Source organism: Cheilinus undulatus, linkage group 15, assembly GCF_018320785.1.
Source record: "Cheilinus undulatus linkage group 15, ASM1832078v1, whole genome shotgun sequence".
Taxonomy (NCBI): Eukaryota; Metazoa; Chordata; class Actinopteri; order Labriformes; family Labridae; genus Cheilinus; species Cheilinus undulatus.
The window spans coordinates 28,600,689-28,627,005 of NC_054879.1; the positions used below are offsets into that span (position 1 = coordinate 28,600,689).

General features: G+C 38.7%; 2 protein-coding genes across 12 annotated transcripts in view; one reads left to right on the plus strand and one right to left on the minus strand.

Moving 5' to 3' along the window:
- The window catches only part of LOC121522536 (G2/M phase-specific E3 ubiquitin-protein ligase), a 40,243-nt gene extending 38,628 nt beyond the window's left edge, over positions 1-1,615 (plus strand). For both annotated transcript variants that reach the window (XR_005992991.1, XM_041807063.1), the window contains exons 2-3: positions 778-992; positions 1,085-1,615. Coding sequence is in view for 1 of the 2 variants with exons in the window: in XM_041807063.1 (XP_041662997.1) it covers positions 778-992; positions 1,085-1,359 (490 nt within the window). In the remaining variant the exon portion in view is untranslated. The remainder of the gene's footprint in view (positions 1-777; positions 993-1,084) is intronic.
- Positions 1,616-1,933: 318 nt separating this feature from the next.
- LOC121522320 (interleukin-1 receptor type 2-like) overlaps positions 1,934-26,317 on the minus strand; it is a 32,020-nt gene continuing 7,636 nt past the window's right edge. For 2 of the 10 annotated variants that reach the window (XM_041806540.1, XM_041806539.1), the window contains exons 2-12: positions 17,299-17,376; positions 16,412-16,664; positions 14,514-14,706; positions 14,208-14,379; positions 11,248-11,310; positions 10,989-11,124; positions 10,367-10,521; positions 7,072-7,215; positions 3,788-4,482; positions 3,487-3,690; positions 2,534-3,077 (exon numbers count right to left, since the gene is read on the minus strand). In XM_041806540.1, coding sequence (XP_041662474.1) covers positions 4,049-4,482; positions 7,072-7,215; positions 10,367-10,521; positions 10,989-11,124; positions 11,248-11,310; positions 14,208-14,379; positions 14,514-14,706; positions 16,412-16,664; positions 17,299-17,374 — 1,626 coding nt within the window. In that variant the 5' untranslated portion in view covers positions 17,375-17,376 and the 3' untranslated portion in view covers positions 2,534-3,077; positions 3,487-3,690; positions 3,788-4,048. Of the gene's footprint in view, positions 2,352-2,533; positions 3,078-3,486; positions 3,691-3,787; positions 4,483-7,071; positions 7,216-8,614; positions 8,678-10,366; positions 10,522-10,988; positions 11,125-11,247; positions 11,311-14,207; positions 14,380-14,513; positions 14,707-16,411; positions 16,665-17,298; positions 17,377-17,472; positions 17,698-26,317 lie in introns of those variants that run through there. The other 8 variants (XM_041806538.1, XM_041806537.1, XM_041806543.1 and 5 more) reach the window with 8 other exon arrangements.

The following is a 26,317-nucleotide window of genomic DNA, read 5'->3' on the forward strand; positions in this document are numbered from 1 at the left end:
AAATAGTATATTATGATATATATTTTCTTGAAATCCCTAAAGCTATTAGAGCAAGCTATTAGGTTGTTAATCACACAGTCCTGAATGTCTGTTGGGGGTCAGTCATAAGGAATGAATGGGAACAGAGATAAGTTAATTGGACCTGTACGCTGCAATTATCATTAGAAAATTTCTAATTTCAGTGCTTAACAAATTTATTAGGCCACCTGTCATATTTGTCTCAGAGACCATCCAGCATCATGACGTGCTTTAATGCAGAATCTTTCATTTTCAGGCAGCACTCCACGTTTTACCATTTTGAATAGGAATGAGGAATTTCAAACTGAATTCACCTTTTTATACCCAAATTTGAGCTGGCTCACTGGGCTTCTCTGAGAAGTCAGAAATTAATCAAACATAACATTCAACCACTAAAACTCATTTTCCTGTTTAGGAATGCAAGTAAATAACTAGAATTTGACATATTAATCAAGAAATAATAATGTGCTTTACTATTTTTTCAGTTGTTTTGTTAATCAGTAGATTCATAGATAACAATAATAACTATATTTTAGCATTAACAATATCATTTTGGTTAAAGAGCTTCTACATATTGGTGTATTAACCATTGCAGAAACATAAACAATGATTTTGGTTTTACCAGTGCTGTTAATTTAGGGCAGCTGTGGCATAAACCTTACTTTGGGTGGTGGTCTAATAAATTTGTTAAGCATTGTATGCAAATTAAATTTGAGTTGTTCTGCCATAAACATTCCACTGACCTGTGAAATCTATTAGATTCAAAGATGGACTTGCCAGCTTAATGTTTTTGGAGGCCCTCTGCCAACACCCAGCTGTCCTTGCACCAGTGCTGTGTTGCAAAGACAAGAAGCTGACTGCCATTGACATTGAACAACTCTTCATGCCTCTGCTTAGTTCAGTGGGAAGCAATACGAGAAGGACAGAGAACCTGGTCCTCAGCTTCTGGTCAGACTACATCATGGACTGTGAAGGTCTGTAAACTAACTTGTTTTGCTATTGAGAACAGCTGTTGTTACAGGGTATTAATATATACATTATTGAAGGATAACTTTCTGTTTTCTAGAACAAGGGCCAGTTTCACTGGAGGAGTTGCTAATGTTTGCCACGGGCCTAAGGTCACTTCCATCAGCAGGAATGACTCCACATCCTAGTCTTTCATTTCTAGAAGAGTCCATTTATCCAATGGCAAACACCTGCTCCAACACCATCAAACTTCCTCTTTTGCCAGCATATGACCTCTTCAAAAAGAACATGGGCTTTGGCATACAGAACTTGCCAGGTTTTGGATGTCCTTTAAAAAGGAAAAGGACCAACTTTACGGTTGGCAGCTCCTGTTAGGAACGTTGAGTTTGTTGAAATTTCAGTGCCTCTGATGACGAGAGGAGTAATATTTCAGCCCATTTGTAACCACCCTCAAAAATAGTGGTGTAACTTCACAATGATAATTACCTTTCTATCATTTTGTTTAATTTTGTTTTTTCCTACATTTGAATCATTTTTCATTATAAACACTGCAGCTTGGTCAAGCTTTGTGATTTTCTGGAGATAAACTCGTCAACATTATTTATAACTGTGATCAATAAAAATAATTTAAATGCCCCTCATCACCTCTCTGCTCCTCTCTGAATAAATAGATAAATAGATCAGAGTCAGAACAGTGAACTTTCAATTTTGCATTTCATTGGAAATCAGGGTCCCAGAGTGAGGACCAAGAATGAAGAGGCACACTATCCAAGCAGCTTCCAGTGAAGTGTCAACTGTCAGTGGGGCACCTCAAGTATATGAGGCCATTGGCCCCCCCTTACTTCTGATGTATATAAATGATCTACCTACGGTCTATAATAATGCATTACCCTTGTTATTTGACAATATGGACATTACAAGCCAGTGATGAACTCTGTGTTTATGAACAATTTTTTATTTGAAACATCTTAAAGTAAAACATGTAGACCACACTAACTTTTTTTCTTCTGATAGACAAAATTAACTTGGTTCATGAATTGAACATGTACACAAAATGAACATGCACACAAAATGAACAGGCACACAAAATGAACATGCACACAAAATGAACAGGCACACAAAATGAACAGGCACACAAAATGAAAAGGCACACAAAATGAACATGCACACAAAATGAACAGGCACACAAAATGAACATGCACACAAAATGAACAGGCACACAAAATAAACAGGCACACAAAATGAACATGCACACAAAATGAACAGGCACACAAAATTAACATGAATGAGCATTCAAGCTCAAATGTTCAGGGGGTGTCACACAGCCATCTGCCTGGAAATTCTGGTACTCTCCATCGATGAGTTTCCTGAAAGAAAAGCATCATAACATTTTACTCAGCATGCAAACATCAGTTTACTGGAATAACGCTATTTTCCTATAAGCCAAGCCTACATTACGGCCGGCCGAGTCTACATAAAACTGGTGGGCCTAGCCCACCACCCCAGATCTGAGGGGAGAGAAAAGAAAACTCACAAACAAGTGCTCTGGTTCAGATTAGTTGTCTTCAATTTATTGTCAGAATGACAGAGTTTACATACTGTGCAACAAACAAGACCCATGCCCTTTGACGCGGAGGTAAATTGTCAGACTGTCCAAAGATGGCTGTGATGTGGTGGAGCAGCAGTCAATTACATTGCATAACACAAGACAACAGAGACCAAAGATGAGTCTATGAACCATCAACCCCATGTATCTTGAGAAGGCTTAGAAAATGAACCTTGAAACTAACACACATACATTCCTGCAAGAAAAGAACATCTTCATATTGACTCAAAACTTGTTTTCAGTTGATTAAAGTGGTCACAATTATTCTTATTCCATTTATTTGTAAGCAGATGTACCCAACTAAGCAACTATTCTGTGTCTAAAGTTAATAAAAAGAAAATGAATAAAGAAAGAGTAATAGAACTTTCAATGGTAAGCTTACTTGGCACCAATCCACAACTGACCATTTCCAGTGACACTGACTCCCAGAACTCCTCAGCATTTACCTTGCCCTCATAATTGTTGGGGGGTTCCTCAATGCTGCTTACTAGAAAAGACACGGGACATAAAATGCAAAATTATTGGTTTTATGGACAGTGTCAATATAAGTTAGGGCTAAAGCACTTTGAAAAAAGTATTTAAGATTTTCAGTGTCACTACAAACACCATTTGGTTTGCAGCACTGTAGGCAATGAGACTTATAACATTATTCTCATTTTGATTGGAAAAGGCATTACAATAAATAGGGTGGGATTTTGCAGGACACAGATGTTTTCTTAAATTTGTAGAGTATGATGTGTAGGCAGGACATCTCTGCAACACCACAACATTTAATCTAAAGGGGATGTGACACATTTGTCTTCAACATATATTGTCCAAATTGGATATCTGACAGTGATAGGTAAATAACGTATTCTAACAATAAAAGGTTCCAAACTTTTTGGTAACTTTCTTACCTGGCACACTGAAAACACCTTTCTGATGGAGATCCATAACAACTGTGACAGGATGTCAGCCACATGTCACACAGGAAAAGGCTAAGAATGATCGGTCATGGCTTCATAATGGAGGTATGTATTCAAAAGCCTTTGTTTAGAAGGGAATGATTTGCCACACGTCTTCTCCAACACTTCTACAGCACTTCCACTGGACTGGTGGGTCTTAAAAAAAGTCAAGTCAGATTTATCACAGGTAAGATTTTTTCTTAGGTTGATGTGTTTTTTGGAAATAGTTGCAACTTTGTGGAATAGTTCATACCTGGAGACAGTTTCGCAGGAAAACACAAAGATTCAGTGACACAAGATGTGATCATCCAAGTTGTGTATTCCCTCGCCCCACTCCTGATAGCTGAAGATCATGCCATAAGTATAGCAATGCTTGCAATACCTTGATGTTCCTAATAAAAAACTATAACAAATTGATGTGTTAAGCATTCTTTTGTTAAATCAAAAGACAAGTTCATGAATAAAAATAAATTACTCATTTACAATTGGGTATCTAGTTATGCAGTGTCTGTCATCACAGAGGGACATGTAAGCAACAACTGACAACAAAAATGCAAAGATGCAATGGGGTTTGAATCATTGCAAATAATAGTAGCAACAGATCTTTAGCAGCTAGTCTACAACACAAGTAATTGGAGTGAAAAAAATACATACTCTCTGTTACGTCAGTCACAGTCATAATTCTTGCTGTTGCAGTGATGAACTGTGGTTCACTGAGTACTGTCTGGCCTGAGCATTCAGTGCAGATGGTCTCATGTGGTATTAAGTGCCTTGGAAAGTCACTTTTGGAACTGACAACACTGGGAGGAAGATCTGCAGGCATTTTCTTCTTGGAGATGTAATGCACTATACGTGAGAGCACAGGATCTTCTGGTGGATATTGTGCTCCTTCATGTAGATGATCCTCCACATCGGCCACAACCTTTTGACAGGATTCCATGGTGTCATCTAAAGCACAGTGCACATTTTTAAAAAGGTTTGGGGACACCTGAAATAGATGCCACTTCCCTACACACTTGTGTTTGCATGATTGCCTCAGTTTTGAACATGGGCAGCACCATTCAATCCTTTTGCTGTCATAAGTTACCATCACTCGACCTCGTCTGCTATAACATGAAATGTCTGGCTCATACACTGAAATACTTTTTTTGGTGTGAGGTCCACCAAGACTGACCAGACATGACAGAGGCACTCCCTTATTTTCAGCCTCAGCTTGCTGTTTAAGACACTTTTGTTTCTTTGCCTCCCCAAACCACTTTTCAGAGACCATTTGGGTCAAACAATCCTCTTCCAACCTTGTGGTCTCTGTTCTGGCTGGTGGGCAATAACTTAGTGACTTAAGATGATCACACTCAAAGGGTAAGAGATTGCTTCTTTGAGCAAAATCTGCAGTCAGCTTGCACAAATCAGATTCACATCTCATCTGCTGGTTCGTGCCAGCTGTTACTTTGATGACATGAATGGGTGTGCTTGGACCAGTAAAGGTTTTCTGAACTGCAAAAACACCACTGTGTGGGTCGATGCACTCACTCCTAAGATGATGTTCAGCAGTGATGTCTGTTTTGCCGATGGGTTTCCTTTTGAGATGCATCCTAAGGTTGCGTCGATTTAGGGAGAGGCCACAATGGACACGTCACCTTCTGCTGCACTGGTCTCCACAAGCGGGGTGGTGGCTGGTATGCTAGAGGCTGCGGTGGGGAAGCTAACAAACTGTGAGACTGGGCAGTGCAGCTGTGACACGTGTAGCATGAACCTGAGGTGGGGCAACAGGAACCACACCAACACTTCTGATGCAATCAATAAGGTTGTTTTTTATCACTTCAGGGTTGTTGTTGGTTGGTCCACATTTGAGCCACATTATTCTGCGGAAGAACCAGTCTATACAACCAGATAAGGCAAATCCAAAGGGTTTTAATTTGTCATACCCGTTTACATGCCACAGGTAGTTCAGACCCATTGAATGGTACGTGCAACGGATAAACCTTCAATGTGTCCGCAGCAGGGTCCTGCGTGGATTCAGCTGCCGGAGCATTCTCATGACGGTCTCCCTTTTGACACGCAGACCACATTTCTGCTTAAGGGTAGTCCACATTGTTCGGTATCCAAACAGTTGTCCTGGTCCCTGCAGCTCTGATAGTATTGCCCTTCTAATGACATTCAGTGGAGAATATCCGCCCCTCCTCTGTAGTCCTTCAACCACGATTTTAGGGTTCCAGTTGAAATGTGTATGTCATGATACGAGGAAAGCATATCAAGAATCACACTATATGTATGTCCCTTGTTGAAGTATTCCGCTATTAACTAAAGTTCCTCTTCCACCCTGGTAAACACTTGAAATTTTGCACTGGCTCAGCTATTGTGGCAAGAAGTATAAACAGGAAATGATAAATGACTGATGCCGAACAGGCTTGGGTTTAGCCAATCAGAGCCAAGTACCATGGTCCTACCCTTTCCGGTTTCGTGAAATGTATTTTGTGATTAGTGAAATGTTTTTGTGTTTTGTGAAATGTATTTGTGTTTTGTGAAATGTTTTTGTGTATTGTGAAATGTTTTTGTGTTTTGTGAAATGTATTTGTGTTTTGTGAAATGTTTTTGTGTTTTTTGAAATTTATTTGTGTTTTGTGAAATGTTTTTGTGTTTTGTGAAATATATTTTGCGCTTTTGAAATATTTATTCCTATTGGCCTTCAGGGCCACCGTATAGAGCAGTTGTCCCTCTGAAGGTTCTTTAAGAGTGTTTAGACACCATTAAAAAGGTCAACCTACCCCATCTGCTGGTTATAATTTTGCCAGGCAACAATTTTAATAACCATTTCTAATAAAGTGATTTGTTGACCAATTTTAACTCAAGCTACATTACATAATTTGTCCTGGAGGACTCCATTCACATTCCCAGTTGTCAAAAATCTGATTTCCCATTTAAATTCCAAACCTGCTGGTATCTTTTCTAATTATTCAGTGATAGTAAATGATTGTAAATATAGCTAGTCAGTTCATGGGTTGATGCGTACCTTGGTTTCTGGTCGATATTTCATTTCAGTTTGGTTCTAACTGTCCTGGCTGGCTGTATGTTTTTTGGTATTCCATTCTGAGGTTTTTTACATACATTTTATAGGAGCAGCAGTGGTTTAAGTGATTGTGCAGTCTAGTGGGAAGGTCTGTCAGTTGTGATGTGTGTGTGGGTACTGTAAGTATGGGTACTAAGGTCAAGCATCACTGTGGGTTTTTCCACTCCGGAGAAGTGTGGTTTGTCTGTAAATATGAAGACTTTTCCACAGCCCCTTCACCCTCTACAGTCATATCTGTAGTAATACTGCTCTCATTTACATTGTTGAAAGTACAATAGAATCTGCTTGGGATGTGATTCTGTGTTTAAACCTAACTGTACATACCCGCTCTTTTAAAGAGGGAGACAGTTTTACCTTGTTTATCTTTTACCTTGTTACCATTTTTTTAACCTTATGATTGGCCATTGGGAATGACAATGTGTTGATGAACAGAGCACATTTATGATTATACACCATGAGGAAATTATTACCTTTGTTTGGATGGAAGACTGGAAATGCTCTTCTGAACCACAGCACAATGTCAGCCTTAAAAATATAGAAGATGATGACACTGCTAACAAAGATGACCGTCACTCCACAAAGCGTCAATCCAATAGGTAGTAAAATGTCAGGATCTGTGGAGATGAACATCACACATGAGTTATACCACTTTATTTGATATGTTATCAACACTTGCATTCCTGGAAGCTATTCATTACTTAACTCAACCTTTCTTATACAACATTGATAATTAACTAATACAATTTCAGAGTATTAGTTACAAGTCTAAGTGTCTTTTAATAATTGTGTATGTTGCAGTTTGTTCCCTCTGAAGGTTCTTTAAGAGTGTTTAGACGCCATTAAAAAGGTCAACCTACCCCATCTGCTGGTTATAATTTTGCCAGGCAACAATTTTAATAACCATTTATAATAAAGTGATTTGTTGACCAATTTTAACTAAAGCTACATTGCATAATTTGTCCTGGGGGACTCCATTCACATTCCCAGTTGTCAAAAATCTGATTTCCCATTTAAATTCCAAACCTGCTGGTATCTTTTCTAATTATTCAGTGATAGTAAATGATAGTAAATATAGCTAGTCAGCTCATGGGTCGATGCGTACCTTGGTTTCTGGTCGATATTTCATTTCAGTTTGATTCTTACTCTCCTGGCTGGCTGTATGTTTTTTGGTATTCCATTCTGAGGTTTTTTACATACATTTTACAGGAGCAGCAGTGGGTTAAGCAAAGAATAAATCATTTAGTGCTTACTATGTACACTATTTGGATAAAAGTATTCAGCCACCTGGCCATTACACCAACAGGGCCTGTAATGACATTATATCCAAATACAGTTGAAACCAGAAGTTTACATACACTATATAAAAAGGCACATAAACTTTTTTTTCTCACCGTCTTACATTAAATCAGATTAAACTTTTCCTGTTTTTGGTTTTCCTGTTTTACCAAAATTATTTACATTTTTTCTAAATGCCAGACTAATGAGAAAAGGATTTTTTTTAGACAATTTTTATTACTTTCTTTAAAGGCAGAAGTTTACATACACTAAGATTACTATGCCTTTAAACAATTTGGGAAAGCCCAGATGATGATGTCATGTCTTTGGAAGCCTCTGATAGGTTTATTGACAACATTTGAGTTAATTAGAGGCACACCTGTGGATGTATTTTAAGGCACACCTGAAACACACTGCTTCTTTGTGTAACATCATGGAAAAATCAAAAGAAATCAGCCAAGATATCAGGAAGAGAATTGTGGACTTGCACAAGTGTGGTTCATCCTTGGGTGCAATTTCCAGATGCCTGAAGGTGCCACGTTCATCTGTTCAAACAATTATATGCAAGTATAAACACCATGGGAATGTCCAGCCATTATACCGCTCAGGAAGGAGACAGGTTCTGTGTCCCAGAGATGAACGTGCTTTGGTCTGAAAAGTGCATCTCAACCCAAGAACAAAGGCAAAAGACCTTGTGAAGATGCTGGCTGAAGCTGGTAAGAGTGTGTCATTATCAACAGTCAAACGAATCCTGTACTGACATGGGCTGAAAGGCCACTCTCCCAAGAAGAAGCCATTACTCTAAAAGAAACATAAAAAAGCCAGATTACAGTTTGCAAATGCACACAGGGACAAAGACCTTAATTTTTGGAGACATGTTCTGTGGTCTGACGAAACTAAAATTGAACTTTTTGGCCATAATGACCATCGTTACATTTGGAGAAAAAAGGGGGAAGCTTGCAAGCCTGAGAACACCATCCCAACTGTGAAACATGGGGGTGGCAGCATCATGTTGTGGGGTTGTTTTGCTGCAGGAGGGAATGGTGCACTTCACAAAATAGATGGCATCATGAGGAAAGAACATTATGTGGAAATACTGAAGCAACATCTCAAGACATCGGCCAGGAAGTTAAAGCTTGGGCGTAAATGGGTTTTCCAAATGGACAATGACCCTAAGCATACCGCCAAACTGGTTACAAAGTGGCTTAAAGATAACAAAGTCAGTGTTTTGCAGTGGCCATCACAAAGCCCTGATCTCAATCCTGTTGAAAATTTATGGGCAGAGCTGAAAAGGCATGTGCGAGCAAGGCGGCCTACAAACTTGGCTCAGTTACACCAGTTCTGCCAGGAGGAATGGGCCAAAATTCCTGCAAACTGTTGTGAGAAGCCTGTGGAAGCATGTCCAAAATGTTTGACCCAAGTCATACAGTTTAAAGGCAATGCTACCAAATACTAATGAAATGTATGTAAACTTCTGACTCTCAAGAAAATAATAAAAAATTGTCTAAAAAATGATCTCTCTCATTATTCTGGCATTTAGCAAATAGAAATAATTTTGGTAATCCTAATTGACCAAAAACAGGAAAAGTTTAATCCGATTTAATGTTAGACGGTCAGGAAAAAAAGTTTATGTGCCTTTTTATATAGTGTATGTAAACTTCTGGTTTCAACTGTACATATACTTTAATATGGAATTGCCTCCCTTTTACAGTTTGAACAGCCTCCACACTTCTTGGCCTTCCACAAGATTTTGGAGTGTTTTGTGGAAATTTGTTTCCATTCATTCTGTAGAGAATTTATAAGGTCAAGTACTGATGTTGGATGAGAAAGGCTGGCTCATAACCTCTCAATGGTATTGAGGTCGGAGCTCACCCATCTGACTGCCAAACAGAGACGGGTGATTAGTCACTCTACAGAACATGTTTCCACTGCTCCACAGTCTAGCGTTGTTATGCTTTTCACCACTCTGTGTAACTCTTGGCATTGGATTCGGTGTTGTGAGGCTTGCATGTAGCTGCTCTGCAACAGAAACCCATTCCATGAAGTTTCCACCGCAAAGTTTTTTTTATGTTTTTTTATGTTTTTTTACTGTCTCATAATATCACTTACAGTTGACTGTGGAATATCCAGCATCCATCATAGTACCACACATAAAGTTGCTGAGCTCTTCAGAAAGACCCATTTAGTATCACAAATGTTTGCAGATGGAGACTACATGGCTAGGTGCTTGATTTTATATACCTGTGGCAACAGGTCCGATTAAAACACCTGAATTCAATGATTAACAGGTGTGGCCAAATACTTTTGTCCATTTACTAGAACATACTAGCGTATGTGTGTATTAGTTTAATTGGATGCACCATGCATCATATGCTGTGTTTTATCATATTGAGAACTGTTGCATCCCTGATAAACTGGTTGTCAAATGTGAGGTTTCAGCTGAGTATTATTTGTGAGTTTCACTGCACAATCTAACTCTGTGTTTTATACCTGCTGGTTGCAGAATGAAGTATCCTTCATGGTGGGCTCTGTTACTGTACACTCGACATGTGTAGCTGACATTGAAATCTTTCTCCTTCAGCTCTGAAAACATCAGCAGCTTTTCGAACCAAAAACCTTTCACAGGTTCATCCTGGCTCCACACACTGAGGACAGATGAAGTGTAGCACAAAAGAGTGAGATAGTGCAAAAAAAAAAAAAGCGTTCAAATCTACATTTAGACCTGAATTAACTTACATGTACTGTAAAAACTACTCAACTAACTTAACAACATTAGAGTGCAAATCTTTTGGTAAATGAGCCTCATTTTGAGTTTTATCTTGTTGCAGTTTTTTCAACACTGAAGAATTTTGGAATTAGCTTTACTGTGTGCAACTCTATTTCCAGCTGATTAGACAAATTTTAACCAGATCTCTGCTGGGGAGTGTTTTCCCCAACCCACTGGAAAAAAGCCTTGTAGCTGAATTGTTTTCTGTAGATGAACATGTCAAGATAATTTCTTCAATGTTGGGTAAGCTTACTATTATTTTTTTCAGCAAGCAAAATGTGATTCTTTTTGACACATCAGAAAGCAGCAGATAAAATAAACAAGAGAAAATATGAGGTTGCTGACCGTGTTTCTGATATGTAGATGCGGTCTGTAGGGTCAGTGCTGAAGATGAAATCATCTTCCACCAACCACATGATATCAACAATGGGTATCCCAACACAGGGCACAAAAACCAGGCAGCGTTTGGTAAAATTGGAGCCTGAATGTATAAAGAATCAAAGCACAAATTACTCTTTCTTTGTGAAGGTTTTTAAAAGCTGTATTTACCAAAATAGGAATGCTGGTCTTAATAAAGAAATCAACATTTGACATTGTCACTCACCAATCTCTGTCTTGATTATTTCATTGGCAGGTTCATGCACTTGTGGAGTCAAAGTGTACTCCGCTAAAAAGACAGAAAACATAAAATTAAGCTCCAGAATTACAGAAATAGATATGGAGTGATACCTTAAACAACACTTTCTGTCTGTCTCAATGCCTCCCTCTAGTGGATGTCTGTGATTATATCAATAAAAAATGAAAGTGCTTTGCATTCTAGGAATTTCTGTTTTGTTGTGAACAAATAGCATAAAGTTTACTCCTACATAGTTAAGATGATGAGATGCTCCGGTCACACCCATTGCTAGCTCTGAAATACATAAACAACTTCATATACATGCTCATGGTTTTTAAATTGAATGTGTAACAGTTTTTTTAGTTGTGAAGATATGGTTTTCCTCTTGTGGCGCTAGATAGAATTTAAGATTCAGACCCCTTTCAAAATGTCCTACATTTGATTTTTCAAAGCATTATATCTTACATCCTAAGTAGATTTTCACCAGCAGTTCAATCATGTTAAAACGGTTCCTGGCATTTCTTCTCTTATTTTCTGCCTTGGCAGAAGGTGTATGTTGGTCCTGGCTTGTCAGTTATGATGCTACAATAAAATAGCGCTCAGAGTTTGTAATTAGAGTTGGGATGATCTGTTTTTTTTTCAGTCTCGATCCGATTCTGATATGTATGTACTGATACCTGATGTGAAAGCTGATATATTTTGAAATATTTTAAAATGCATAAAACTTGATATTATTTCCTATAAATCTATTTACATTTTGTGCTAAGTTCACATAGAAACAGTGACTAGCAATAAATGTCATGATTTCAAATTAAATATCTGAACCTGCAGAGCACCTTAAAAACAGCAGCAACAACTAGACAACCAACAGCAGCAGAAGGGATGGCAATCGAAAACCAGTTCCCACTGAGAACTGGTTCCTATTGGTTCAACCAATCAGCATCATATAAATTAAATCTTCATGATTCCCTTATTCAGTGCCTTACTTCTCCATGCCTTAAAAACAGTCTTATGAGAGGCAGTCAGCAAAGTGAACAAGAGAATAGGAGTCGAGGAAGTAAACATGGCGGACAGTCACAAAAACAGGCTAAAGAGGTCAAAAGTGGGACTTCATTTTTCTAAAAATGACATGAACAGGAGGAAGTGCAACATCTGTTGAACAGTGATTTCATGCAAAGTGTTTATCTTTTTGCCCAAGAAGTGTGTTCATTTTGTACAAGATTTCAATTTATTTTTATAGGCACAGAGATCTAGGATCCAGAGACTGGTTTATTTTTTTTCTACATTTTTATCCTTTAAAGAAAATAAGCAGTAGTTTTGTATTCTAATTCAAGTTCAGAGATTGGAACTGAAAAATTTCCAAAAAAAGAGAGATTTTTAAAATATTTTAGCATGTTGTCCTCCCAAACACTTAATGTTTAACATTTTAAGTTACCCAAACTGTTTATTATAGCTAGTAAATGGTGTGTGCTTGTCACTGACTCTCACTGAAGGTGGCATACATCTTGTTCAGTGTTCGAAAAGAAAGAGATTCAATTAAACTTGATTTGTTAACAGTGAAAACTTGTATATTCTACTTTTTACAAAAAGAAAATTCACAGGAAGAACTCAATAAGGGAATGTATAAAGAACTGAATTGATATGAAGAATGGATGATGGCATTGATATCATTAAAATCATATCAATTCCTATCCCTATGCACAAGGTTACTGCAGCAAACTGAATATTTGAAATAAAAGTGCAACATTAAATCAAAATTAAATATGAGCAAATAACTATCTACAAGAAAAAAAACAACTTTTCAAAAAAATGAAAAAAAGTAATGATTCAGCTAAACAGGATAACAGGATCTATGAAGGGACTACAGCAGCAGGAAGCAACAAATAGAAGTATTCAAATGAAAAATTGACACAAAAAAGCCAGCTGCTACTGAACATGTTTCCTGATATGGGCCTTCACAATGAAAGCACTGGAGAAAAACAAGAACTCTTGACTTTTATTTTGAAAGATATGTACCACCTTTGTTAACTTAGCTTTTGCACTGTTACAGTCAGCCCTGCTGTCACTCTGTATAGTGTAGGAGAGAGAACACCTTTGACCCCATTACTGTGCTTCAAATTAATCATACGACACAAACGTGTGATGTTTGAGATGTTGTTTGACTGCTCTTTAGTGTCAGAGCTAAATATGATTATGAGTGCTTTCAGACTGAGTTGTTATCCGTCTCAAAGCACACTTCCACACTAGCTGCATTAATGTTTCTGCCTGGTGTCTGCGTGTTCTTTGTTTGCCGCCCAGCGAGAACGCCTGAATGTTGATCAGTAATGTGGATCGACGCCGAAAGTCTGATCTCCAATATAAAAATAACAGTATAATCAGATCTAATTTTTAAATTTTGGATTGGCATGGCCTGTCTCTATTTTTAATGGATGGCTCTGTAAGACACTAACACTGACTAACTGTGTACTGTCTTTAGAGTTGTCATACTTCTAGCCAATTCATCTCCACTGGATTCTAAAATCCAAGGTAAAGTTATGTCTGACCTTATGTATACAGTATGAAATGTCTGAGAGTTAAAAATAGATACTTTGGGAACAATTCAAATGCCTGAACTCACATCATATGTCACCAAACCGTCTAATTTCAAAAGAATTGTGTTCCTACAGTGTTGTCAACAACAAAGGTGTTAGATGTATGACCACATTCATTTTTCATCGGCAAGTTTCTGGATGTCAAACTCATGTTGTTGTGCATTTTAATGCAACATTTGTTGCTTGTCATGGCAAAGCAGAATGGAGAAGATCTTCATAACATGTAGGGAAAATGTGTGAATTAGTTTGAAAAAAAAAAATCCATAGTGGAATCTTGACCCTTAGAATAGAAATCAAAATTACAACCATAAAGATTTGCAACCTTAAGTGTTCTCTCACTCATTTCAATAATCTCACCTTTGACCCATGCGTTGATAGTCTCTGACATTGATCCTCTCACCCCACCAAGAGTAAAGGTCAGAGTACAGGTATAGAGGCCGTTGTCTTCAGAATGCACCTGGTCAATTCTTAGCTTGGTCTTATCCCAGTAAGTATATCTGTCTGTCTCATCCTCTATGGGCTCACAGCCCTATATGGGAAAGAAAAAACACACTTTTCAGAAAGTCAGTAGACAGACTTAGTTCTGGATTCTCCTGAGCAGAGTTTGGGTCAGGAGGTCAGAACTAAATGTCAGAGTAAGTAGGTCAGAAAGCAAATACTCACTTTGTACCACTTGAGAGAAGGGGTGATATTGTAGCTCTCAAGTTTCTTGATTTGGTCCTCCAGAGGGCAGGACACCTTGTCAGTGAATCCCTTTGTTAGTGCTTGATAAACTTTCCGTGGACTCCCACATTCTCCATCAACTGGTAGATCCACTATTAGTTTGGTGGTCTGCATGAAGCACCGAGAGGGAGTCCTGAATGAAATTAGGGATCATTTTTAATGTTAAGATACCAGAAATATTTTCATCATTTTAAAGGTAGAATATCCGACATTTTACACTTAAATGTAATAAAAATCAAACATACGCTATGTAAATGTTTTTCTGAGAACAGTATCAACCCACTGAATTAAAACTTCGGTACCCTGTAGTTTTTGTTTACATGGGATGTTTATAACTCTGTCTTGGGGCGGTAACCTTCTCCTCTGGCACATGTCCCTCTCCTCCTAGAAGCGAGGAGGATCCATTTACCAGCAGTGCTGCTGCAGGTAAATGTTTCACCCAAACAGCTGAGAGGGGTGTAAATGGCAGACTCCAGTCCGAAGCGGCCGACTGAAGGCCTGCCACCAGCTTCCCCTCCACCTAAAAAGCCTCCACATTTGTCTAGGAAACCCTCTGACAAAGCGAAAGGAAAAACTAGAGTTAATATCGGACTTCCTTTTCCTCGGTGGCGAGCCCTACGCGACGCTAAAAAGCTCTCGCATGACTCAGAATTGGCTTTGCTTCTCATGGATACGTAAGTAGGCTACATCTTTTCATTCATTCATTGTGCGCACTGTCTCAACATTTGTCCAGTGTTGATTTATTGACACAGCACTATTCTTATGGTTGGACATTTAAGCTGAGTGGGATAGCGCGACTGAAATAAATGTGGGGTAAAAATGAATGGAAGCTAGGCGTGCTAATGTTAGCCTGCTGCTAATAAATGGAGGCTGCAGACGGAGGTTGCTCTACTCAAATCAGGTAGTGTCTCAAATTTTGTTTATCTCAATTCACCCAAGTCTTGTTTGAAGCTGATGTTTTCATGTTTAATTGATGCTATAACATAACCGGCCAGGATAAGAAGAGCTCGTGAAATGGTTTACTGCAGCTGAAAAAAGATATTAGCAGGAAAGGCTGCCTTGAACGTTACATATAAACTTGTATATGATCGGTGTTTAGGATCAACAGAGGCTAAAGGGGGAGGCTTCAAAGTGGCGGAGGTGTGTCAAAAACTCCTCTTTGTTTACATTTTCAAGGCTTTGCTCTCCTACGACACCTAGTGGAAAAAAATCGCGTAGTCTACCTTTAAGTCCATGTGCATGTTGCACCTTATGATTTGAATATTTAAATAATGGTAGATTAAAAGTGAGAGATCAAGTAGAATCTAAACTTTTATTTCCTCTTTTACTCCACAGGCAGCTGCTGAGTAGAAAGTGTTCAAGTCCTTAACAGTAACGCTGCAGTCTTCTGCCTAAGACATGTAGCCCTTCAAAAGGGAAGATATAACATTCAGAGATGTCTATTTTTGGCATTTTAGCAGCAGTATCTAACCAAAACAAAACAAACCTCTGCCCCTTATCCTTCACCTCTCACTCAGAGTTCGAACCGAGTATATGCGCTTGTTGGACTTGGTCTTTGTTCAGATTTGTTGTAGAAAGTCCATCAGTTCACCTTAAATTGTTGCCCTGGAAACTCTGCAATTGTGCCAGTACACAGTGTCCCTAATTGGGCCAGGCTGTCATTTTCCCCCTACATGGTGGGAGGGTTTATGGTTGGACAGGGGAGTGTTTATGTGGAAGAAAGCTCATGTGAGACGTTTAGATTATTCTAAGGTAAAAGCACAACCTGTATTCAGTCATTCCTTAAATATGGACATAATTTAAAACAAAAGAACACATTTTCTGTAGATGACACATACCTCAGTATGGTGACATATTCACCGTTGTCATCCAGTGTTGTTTGGAGAAACCACAGAGTCATTTCTTGCACCAGGATTCGACCGGTCTGGTTGTTAATTTCGTGGCCTGTCTTTGAGTCATACCAGGTGATGTTGTAAGGCACAGTTGTAAAGTTGAAGACATCTGGAGACACGAGGGTGCTGTTCAGCATAGCTACATCCCCAGGGATGGAATAAACCCTCTCAAATTGGAGCTCGTAATTGATGCAGTTCTCTGCAAAAACATTCATCAGTGGAGAATAGATCAACTTTTTGGTGGTCTAATTTCAGCAGAGCTCTGACAGGACTTGATAAATCACCCTCTTTACAGCACACGCACATAAGAGCATCAGCTATTCCAACCAAAACCACATTTTGAACCATGCTGTAAATATATTCAGATTCTATATTCTGGAGTTGTTGCTAGTGCCTGGAGAGATTCCTTTACATTCCTCTCATGTTTTCTTCTCTATTTAGTTTTTAAATGTTGCTCATGTTTTTGTGCAGTTACAACAGTTGAATGAGTTGGCAGGTAATTATAACAAAATTATTTAAAGCAAGAGATTTATCCTAGGAATCTTTTCTTCCTTTAAAAAAATAATTTGTCCGTGATTTCAGTCAATCTCCCATTGATTAGTCCCTCACAGAAACTGGCAAGACAGGTTTCTGCAGTTATACCAGTGGCCATAAGAGGGCAGCAGAATGCCTCTGGAAAGTTACTGAACTAAAACACGCCTTTAAATATTTTAAAGAAACATGATTAAAGAACTGACAAAGAGTATAAAAACAGTATGTTTTCAGTATAAGCTTAACAAAAAATGTTATAATAACTCTTGTAACATTCTATCATTTTTGAGAGGGCATCTCACCTTGTACAAATCCTGAACAAATCCCAAATGTCCCAAGGAAAAACAGAAGTCTTCTAGGGATTAAACTCAGGCCCATGGCTGAAAAACACACATAGACAACAGTTAGACATAAATCAATTTCACAAACTAGGGTTGTAAAGCTACAAGAACAGCAAAAAAATCACAGCAGCTTACTGGAACACATGTGTCCAGTGTCACCCACAGGTCACAAGAGCCTTCAACACAGCAATAATCAGTAAAGGCAGTTTTATTTCCCCTTTAAAAAGCTTACCACTATCTTGTCTCTCTTAAAGCATGTTTTTCTTCCTCTCTCTTTTCCCTCCACTGTTCTCCTTCTCACATACAAGTGTTCTGGTATTTCATGAGTCATTTGTGGTGAAGCCTTTGACAAAACGCTGCGTTACACTTTGGAACTGGAAGGAGGCCAAGCATTCCTTAACACTGTCTGACGTCAGTGAATGTTCACACTCAGCCTTTCTGAGTATGAATGAATCCTCAGGGAAACTGGTGTCCTCTCTGTTCCAAACTTATACAACCCCCACAGCCACAGTTTTTATTTTGAGTCACTCAAGTTTATGTCAGGACTTGTGGAAAAGTAGTAGATTATAAACAGGAAATCATATATTCAAACCGAAGCATGTGCTTTCTTTAAGTAGAAATGAATGCAAATTTGAATGATTTGGGTGTCTTAAGGATTATCATAATACACAGCATGTGAAGCATAATTGATTGACTACTATAACATGTGACTTTGGTTTTCTCAAACAAACACAGCTCCTCTGTGCAATCCGTTTTAGCCAGGTTGTCTTTCAGGCTTTGCCTCTCAAGCAGGAGAAAATCTTTTTAGAAAAACTACAAGCACCTATGGAGCAGAGGGTTGTAACTAGGGGTGTACCGATTGATCGGCCAAAATTGGTATCGGCGCTGATTTCCTTAATTTTAGGAGATCAGCGATCGGCCGATCCTTGTAAATAAGATCGGTGGATAAGATCAGTTTCATATGTACCTCTACCTACTAAAATGTGAAAAATGAAAGACTAAAGGAACTGATATAATTTAGAAGTTTGGACAGCAATGCTTTAAACTTTTCATTTATATTTTAGAGAACTACCTCATGTGCAGTTAAAACAACAAGTTTGTATTGTTTCCTGGGTATTGTTCAATGTTATTCAATAAAGTAAGATTGGAACATTAAAGGTGTATGCTGTCAGTTATAAAAACATCGGTATGGCCAAAATCGGAATCGGCAGGTCGGGCTTTTTAAAGATCAGTGATCGGCCAGAAAATTGCAATCGGTGCACCCCTACTTGTACCTGTCCTCATGCAGGAGTTCTATTGTGTTGTGGTATACAACAAGAAGTGACACAGGTTGTTTAAGTGAAATTTAAAAAAACAACATTCTGAAGCATAAATTGTAGCCTTGTACTTTTTTCCCTTTTGAAGCCAGCTGTTGCATCGTTTCACTGATGCTGACCTCTTCTTTGTAGCCCTTAGAGAAGCTTTTCTAGCAAGCCTGGAATTTGGGTGACTTATGACTTTAAAGATTATTGTCACACTGGTAGATCTGATATTGAAAATCTTTTATCAATTTTTTAAAACAATTTTTGATTATTTATTGTGGCTAGCTTGAATGCTAACAGCTAGAGATAAGCCAGATCTGATCTAATATTGGTCTCAAGTCCATTATTTAGGTTATTTTAATATTGGAAGTCAAACTGACAGCGCCGCAACAATTGCTTCAAATGCAGTTTCACTGCAGTGTCAAACATTTAGCTGAAAGTTACATCACATTTGTTGCTGTTACTGGTTTCTATTTAGAGCCTGCAGCCATATTGTTTTCCCAGAATGCTGTGAACCTGTGGCAGGCTGTTCCATCATCCCGTATCACACTGCACATGCTTAAACATGCAGATCATTATGGAAACGGTCTGAATAGCTCATAATGGAAAAAGAGTTAGAGAGCCTGTGATGTGGCCCTCTGTGTTATTGTTTGTTCAATATTTAACAGTCAAACTCCTGATAATTAGCAAGAACTACAACTTTAAAGTGACACAGAGAGGCTGAGTATTACCATTCTGTTTTACCATTCCATGTTCTGAGTTTAGGGCTAAAATAATCTGCTAGTTTTCCACAGCACAGTGACTCTAGTTATTTTACACCTGAATAAGATCAGTACTTTGTGTTGGCCGATACCCAATTAGCTGATATCCGAGTCCTCATCGGGGTGGAGAAAATGGTATGGGAACATCTCTAATTCTTCATATGTGTAGAAAAAATTAGAATAAAACAATCCATGAAAAACTCTACCATTACCTGGAAATATTCAAATCAAGTCATCATCAGTTGTGTTTGCAATCTTTAAAGGCCAAAGGAAACTTTTATTACACAACTAGAACTTTTCTCTCTGCATAAAAATACATCCTTTGAATCTAGATTTTGTTAGAGGATCCAGAGTGCTGGGAGCACTGAGATAGCATAGTTTTACCAAGGGACAAGCCCAGGCAGAGAGGAGCGTGGGAAGAGCTCAGCGCTCTGGTACATAAAGAGGTGTGGGAGTAACATACTACAGGATGAAATTAATTTGAGTGCAGGGTAGATGATTGAAATTCTGGTAAGACTTTTATTTTGCTACTGTAGACCAAGAAGTTTGTGGTTAAATGTGTAATAGATGGACCAGTGAAGTGAAGTGTTTTTTTTTTTTCCTCTTTTGTTTACCAAGATTTGATGATATCAAACATTTGTTTGGTTTAAATTTTTTGTTATTATGCATGAGCACACATCATTCAGTGATTTAAAACTGATTAAAGATACACACAGCTTCATTTTTCAATATCTTTAATAGCAGCTTATCTTATCTCTACCTCGATATTACAGGAAATGTACTGTTAACTGTGGACAACAGATTAAGGAAATAGAGCTGATCAGCAGGAAACTCTTTAAAGGAAAGAAGAAATAATTTATCCTGTCAAGACTGTACTGTTAATGTGGTGTCTTTTTTATAACCACAGTTACTTTTTGAAACTTGAGGCTTTACAACACTGACCTTTCTACTAGAACAGGATAGAGACTACTAGTAGCATTAACACATCAATTTAGTTTTCAGGCTTTTTCCAGGTTTCTGTTATTGTAAAAAAACAAGGTCATCAAATCAAGGACTCATATCCTCTATCAGCCTCTCATCTAAACTGAATGTTTTTAAAGGTCAGGGAAGGATGGCTCTTTAGCTCTATGGTATAAAATTGAGAACACAGCTATGGGTTTTTTTTCTTGCTTGAATTAACCTTTAAAATTTTATTGTACATCTTCATAGAGTAAGTTTGTTGGAACTGTGCATAAAGTTTGAAAGTGTAAGGAAACGCAATTAATTTCTCAGAAATTAAAGGTGAGAAAAAGATACAAATTTGGTGGTATTTTAAAGTGGGGATATTATGCCTTTTTTTCAAGGCTTTACGCATCTCTCTGATACCCACATAGTAGCTTCACATGGTTTACAGCTCAAAAAACTCTGTATGTTTCTCACACTGGCATCCTGAAAAACCCTTATTTTAACCTTAACGCTCTGTTTACACTGCTATCTTTAAACCACCCCGACCTGCTTTCCTCCAATTGGCTGATTTTCCAGAGGCTGGCCGGTGGCAGGACTCAATGTTTTGTACCTGCCCCCTCCAATGTGGCTAATTTGCTATGCTAGTATTTGTAAACTTTGAATGATCCGGTCCGACTGAGTAAAATATGGCCAATTTTGATATATGTCCGTACATGTTAGACCTAGAGTCTGACCCTGATAGTTTGGAGAGAGAGGGGGAAGAAAACCTGCAGCAGTGGCGAAGGATAGAGTGGGACGTATTTGTTTGGTGTTACTGTGTTACTAAATGGCTAAAAGGCCGTGTGGGCGGTCTGTTCCGCTTTGCTGGCAGCACGGACAAACCAGTCAGGAGATCTTATTGCAATGACCTCATCAGTTCGCTCCCGTTTGCTCCATCAAAAACTCGTCTCAGGAAGATCTCGGAGAGATTCCCACCGAAATGTTTTCATCAGTTTACACTCTAATTCCAAGATTTCTGCCACATACGTTTATCTTGCGGTTTAATAATTTGCATATGTGAAGTATGGACACCCAACATTGTGAGTTTGTATTTATGTTTTAAAAATCAGAAAAGTATAACAGTGTTTCCCCTATATGCACGCTGCTGCTGGAATCTGACCGCCGCTGCTGCATTTAAATGCAGCGTCCTGTATTGAGTCAATAAGGGACGCCACTTGTTTCGTATTTCGTCCCTCACGTCCTTATCGGCCACTGATTGACTAATACGTGTTGCATTTGTCAGTTGGATTGGTCAGCTAAAACATAGAGCCAATCAGAATTCGAGTAAGGCGAGTCTTCTCTTCACAAAAGAAAGCGGGAGGGAGAGGTGACAGCTTCAGACACTCACGGCGCAAAAGCGTTTGAGCGGGAGAACGCGCCCTTGGCACACGCACACATGGAGCTCAGCAAGACATTAAATAAAGTTGTCATTTTCCTCGTTCACAGCGCTGAACTGAACGGACAGGATGTAGCGATAGAGTCCTGCGTCGGACAGCTAACATCCTACCTGACCATTCCTGCTGATTTCCTGGCCATTAACACCTGCCTGTGCAGTGTGTGTCATCACTCCCTCCCACCTGTACGTGCAACATGCGCGTTCAATTCCTCCTACAGTCTGACCTGACAGTAATGCACAGAATGACAGAAGCTGTGTTCATTTTAAGAAATTATAATATTGTATTAACTTAAGCACTGTCCTTGACAAATACGTTTTTTTACTGTTCTAATCAAAATTTTCTCACTGAATGAAGCATGAAAGAAAACACTCACATCCTCCTCAGGCATCACGCTCCAAAGACATCAGCTACAGCTGACAGCCTGGACTAATTAGACCCTAGTTATATTAATAAGAGTAATGTCAGGATCAGATTTACAGACTTCATGTACACATTCTTTGTTTTTTAAGCTGTAGGTGGAATCATTTTCTTGATCATTGTTCGCGAGTGCCAAAAAGCGTAGCGTACTTCAGTCAGCTCCTACAGAGAGATCGTTTTCACTGTGTTTGTCCCTTTCTGTCCCTGTCCTTGTCTGTAAATAAAACGCTTCATAAAAAGAGGCCAAATTCTATGGATAAAAAGGATTTCCCCTCAAATAACAGAATGTTGGTTCAGTACCTCTATGCCAGTCTCTTCCTGTGCATCATGAGGTGCATCAGAGCAGTAGGGATCCTCTGCTGTATGTCTGCAGCGCTATGAAGAGTGTGAAAGCCTCTGTACACATTTATGGAATTATACTGTGCCTTGTTTACGAACTTAAACAGTTTTAGTGCAAACAAAAATTAAATTCAGACCTGATCACAACTCAGCCCTCTAACTAGGTTCTTTTAGTGGATCTAACAGAATAATTCTCCTTAAAAACTGCTGCAGGTGGTCTTGAAATATGTCTGTAATTAATTATTTCCTAATGTGTTTATAACCCTATGTTTCTGACACTGTAAGTTTATCAGTCAGAGGTGGAACCATGGGGGGTCTTGTGGGGTCTATGCCCCTTATGTTTTCTCAAAAGTCCTGAATCTTTAACTTTGGTAAAAGTACATTATCTCTGATTACTGATGAATGTAAAAAGAAATATCATGTATTTTGGTAAATACAGTAACCCTGCTGATCACAACATGGAAATTTCATTCAAACTGAAAAAAACCCCAACACAAATCAGGTGTTTTTTACTTTGAAAATCTTAAAAGCACATGCTACAGAATAAATAAAAACCTTACTATTAATATTTCTGCATTTTTTAAGAAAAAATTATGCATCTTTAACGGTACATTTGGCGGGGAAATAATCATGGAACATTACGAGACAGAGATGTTTTAAAGCTAAATGCAAAGCCGGAATTACACTCCAGACATGGCTGCTGCACTGTGTCACTCCGCCCAGTGGTTTACTCAAGAAGTAGTTCCAAGTATTTGCTTCATTTGTCGTAATGTTACATAATTATATGTTATTATATCATAGTGTGGTGAATGTACAGGTCACAACTTGTCCACGAGAGCGTTTTGGAGTTGTTGGATTGTGTATTTGATGAGTTTGAGGAGGGAAAAGCGGAAATACTGTCTGCTTACATTGAGTTGGCACAGCAGCTCCAAACTCGGCAGCGCCGATCTAAAAATAGCTTGCACCAACAACTAAAGGTAACCAACCTATTACTAAGACTAGGTGGGCTTACTTACCATTGTACACCTTAATTCAACCCCCTTTGGCCCATACATGCCAAAAAGTTCTGAACGGTACTGTATGGTTGATATGTACAACTGCAATGCCTGATATTAATGGATTGATTGTAAAGATAATTTTCAATTTTCAAGAAAATCTAATTTTTAAGCTAGTATCTGACAATATTGATACTATGCAGATAATACTGTGCATCCCTTATTTCTTTGCCAATTTTTCTTTGGGTTGTGCATTTTTGCTTTCGTGCTGTCCTCATCAACTTTAAACACAGCGCAAAAGATATTTTTTTCTGCAATAAATGTGAGAAAGATTTTATGGAGAGGAATTCTCTCTTTCACATTAAATGAACGCCAAGATACAAAGACCACACTGTCACACCATACATCTATCTGTCCTCAAATCCTTATTCGATTTATTTTTGAATTAGTAAAGGTATAACCTTGAAAAGCAAATGGATCCGCTTGTTTCCTTGTGAAGCCATCTTGCAAAGCTCCTGTCGAAACCATTTGGGCCTGGTTAGAAAGTGACAGGCCTGCGCAATTATGGCGGAAGAGCTTAACATGTATGTTGCGAAAGCGCCAGTTTTATCAGAACTTGATGACATTTCTTCATTAAAAGAAGAACAAAGAACAGCAGTGAGTTGTTTTCAAAAATGAAAAAATTTGTGTACTGACATGTCTATAGTCGCCATATTTAGTGTTATTCCTCCGTAGCTACCCACGCGCACCTCGGTCGTGGCTACGTCACATTCAGAAATTGCTTGCACAGTAGAAACCAGACATGAAAAATTTAGAAATACTCTCTGCTAACTGAAGAAATTTGTGCAATGTTTGATTTCTTTACAACAAACTGACAAGTGTCCATTTTGTCTGTTTGTATTTGGTGAAGGGGCAGTGAGGTGCGTTGTCTCACAAATCTGCTCAGTGGTGCGAACTTTGTCCATCTGCTTATGGGGAAGCGGTTACAACACTGAACTAATGAGGATCAAGGCCATGACAACAGTGTCTACATCATGCAGTGTCAGTGGTAAAGTGTATAAAGTGGGAAGCAAGACAAGCATTGATTTGATTGGATCTAGTCCTAGTGTGACCCTTTGTACACATAAAGGTTCCAGTAATCGCTCAATGACCAGATAAACATGATGCGGCATCAACAAAATGTACTTTTACCAGATGTTCTTTGACACAGATCACACTGAACATCTACGTGATGTGCAAGAGTGGAGTTACAGAGGTAAAACAACACGCTGCAGCCGTTTTTCCTGGAAAAATGTAAAAATAATAATGTCTGGATATATTGAGTGTTAGGGTTCAGTTTAAAGGTCTTCAATGAAGAAGTTTCATTGAAAGCTTTCATTCTTTGAAGCAAGGTGTCAAGTCAGTTTAATGAGTGTGATGGTTTTGGTCTTCACTATGACTTAACTGGGCTGTCTAAGAAAAAAAATGTATTAGAAAACAATAATTTCTTCTTATTATTATAACAATGAAATGATTCTGGGACTGATCGTACTGTAGGATCTGGCCTTTATTACTGAGATGATCTTTCCCCTTTTGGGAAAGAGACCTCATCCTGGCAATTTAGGAGTAGCGATCTCATGTTCTAGAGTGCGAAGCAAAGCAAAAAAAATCACATTTTTTAAGGGGAAGAGGATGTGAACCCAAATGATCCTGGAGAATTGAAACCTGGCTCCTTGGTGCATTTCTGCAAAAAAAAAAAAAAAACATGTAATAAAAGCAAGAACTTCTTCAGATGACCAACACACCCTGTGTGCCAGCGGAAGAGCCAGAACTAGTAAAACTTAATTATTCATCATACTGTTACTTTCTTCATGTTCTGGCCAGTTTTCATCAAATTTGTGAAACATCAGATGAGAATTCTTGTCTTTGCTGACAGGAAATACACTGACCATAAGAGGAGCCTCTTCATTTGATTCTCTTGTTTGCCCTTTAAACAAATCTATTTTTAGCGATGCCTGAGAAAATATCTGTGAAAATAAAGATAGTGTCGGCAAACAAAGGAAACATAAAGTTAACTGCTATTTTGTTTGTCAGAATGATGTGGGAATGTTCCAAGAGAACTGATAAATAACATCCTCTGACTGAGGGATGAATCTTATTCCTGCATAGTTTGCTTGTTTGATTGGTAAAAACGTTAAGATCGAGGGAGAGTAAGTTATCATGTTGAGGATTATTCAATTACACGACTCTGTAAAAGCCACAACAAGCTAGTAGCTTCTGCAGCACGAACACAATCCTGCATGCGCCGGTTGTGTGAGGATGCTGGCGTGTTTGTCGCCGCTTCACAATACTAAGAAAACTGTCTGCTTTCGCTTAACATCGATTATTTCTTGTAGTTCTGCTGTTCCTCTGCTGTTGCTAAACCATCCAGTCGAGCGCTGATTGATATCAGTTAGCTCTAACTTTATTACAACGAACCTTGTGTTGTCGTCAGCTGAAGTACTCACCGCCCCACAGCTGTTAGCGTCCTCCGGCTAACCTCTAGCCCCCTGTCTTAGCAAGTGTCCCACCGGAGCTCCGACTGTGCTTTTCCCCTTCGAATCTTGAGCATTCTCTCTTGACCATCTGTGAATCTTCCATCAGGATTTCCCGGCTAGACACCGTATTAGCTGTTAGCCTCTGTGGGCTAGCTAGCTAGCAGCAGCCTGCTCCCACTGCTTCCTCGCGCAGCTAACATGGTGCTCTTCAAATACTCGCCCCAGCAGCTTCTCAACCTCATCTCTTTCTCCACTCCAACCTGTCTTACA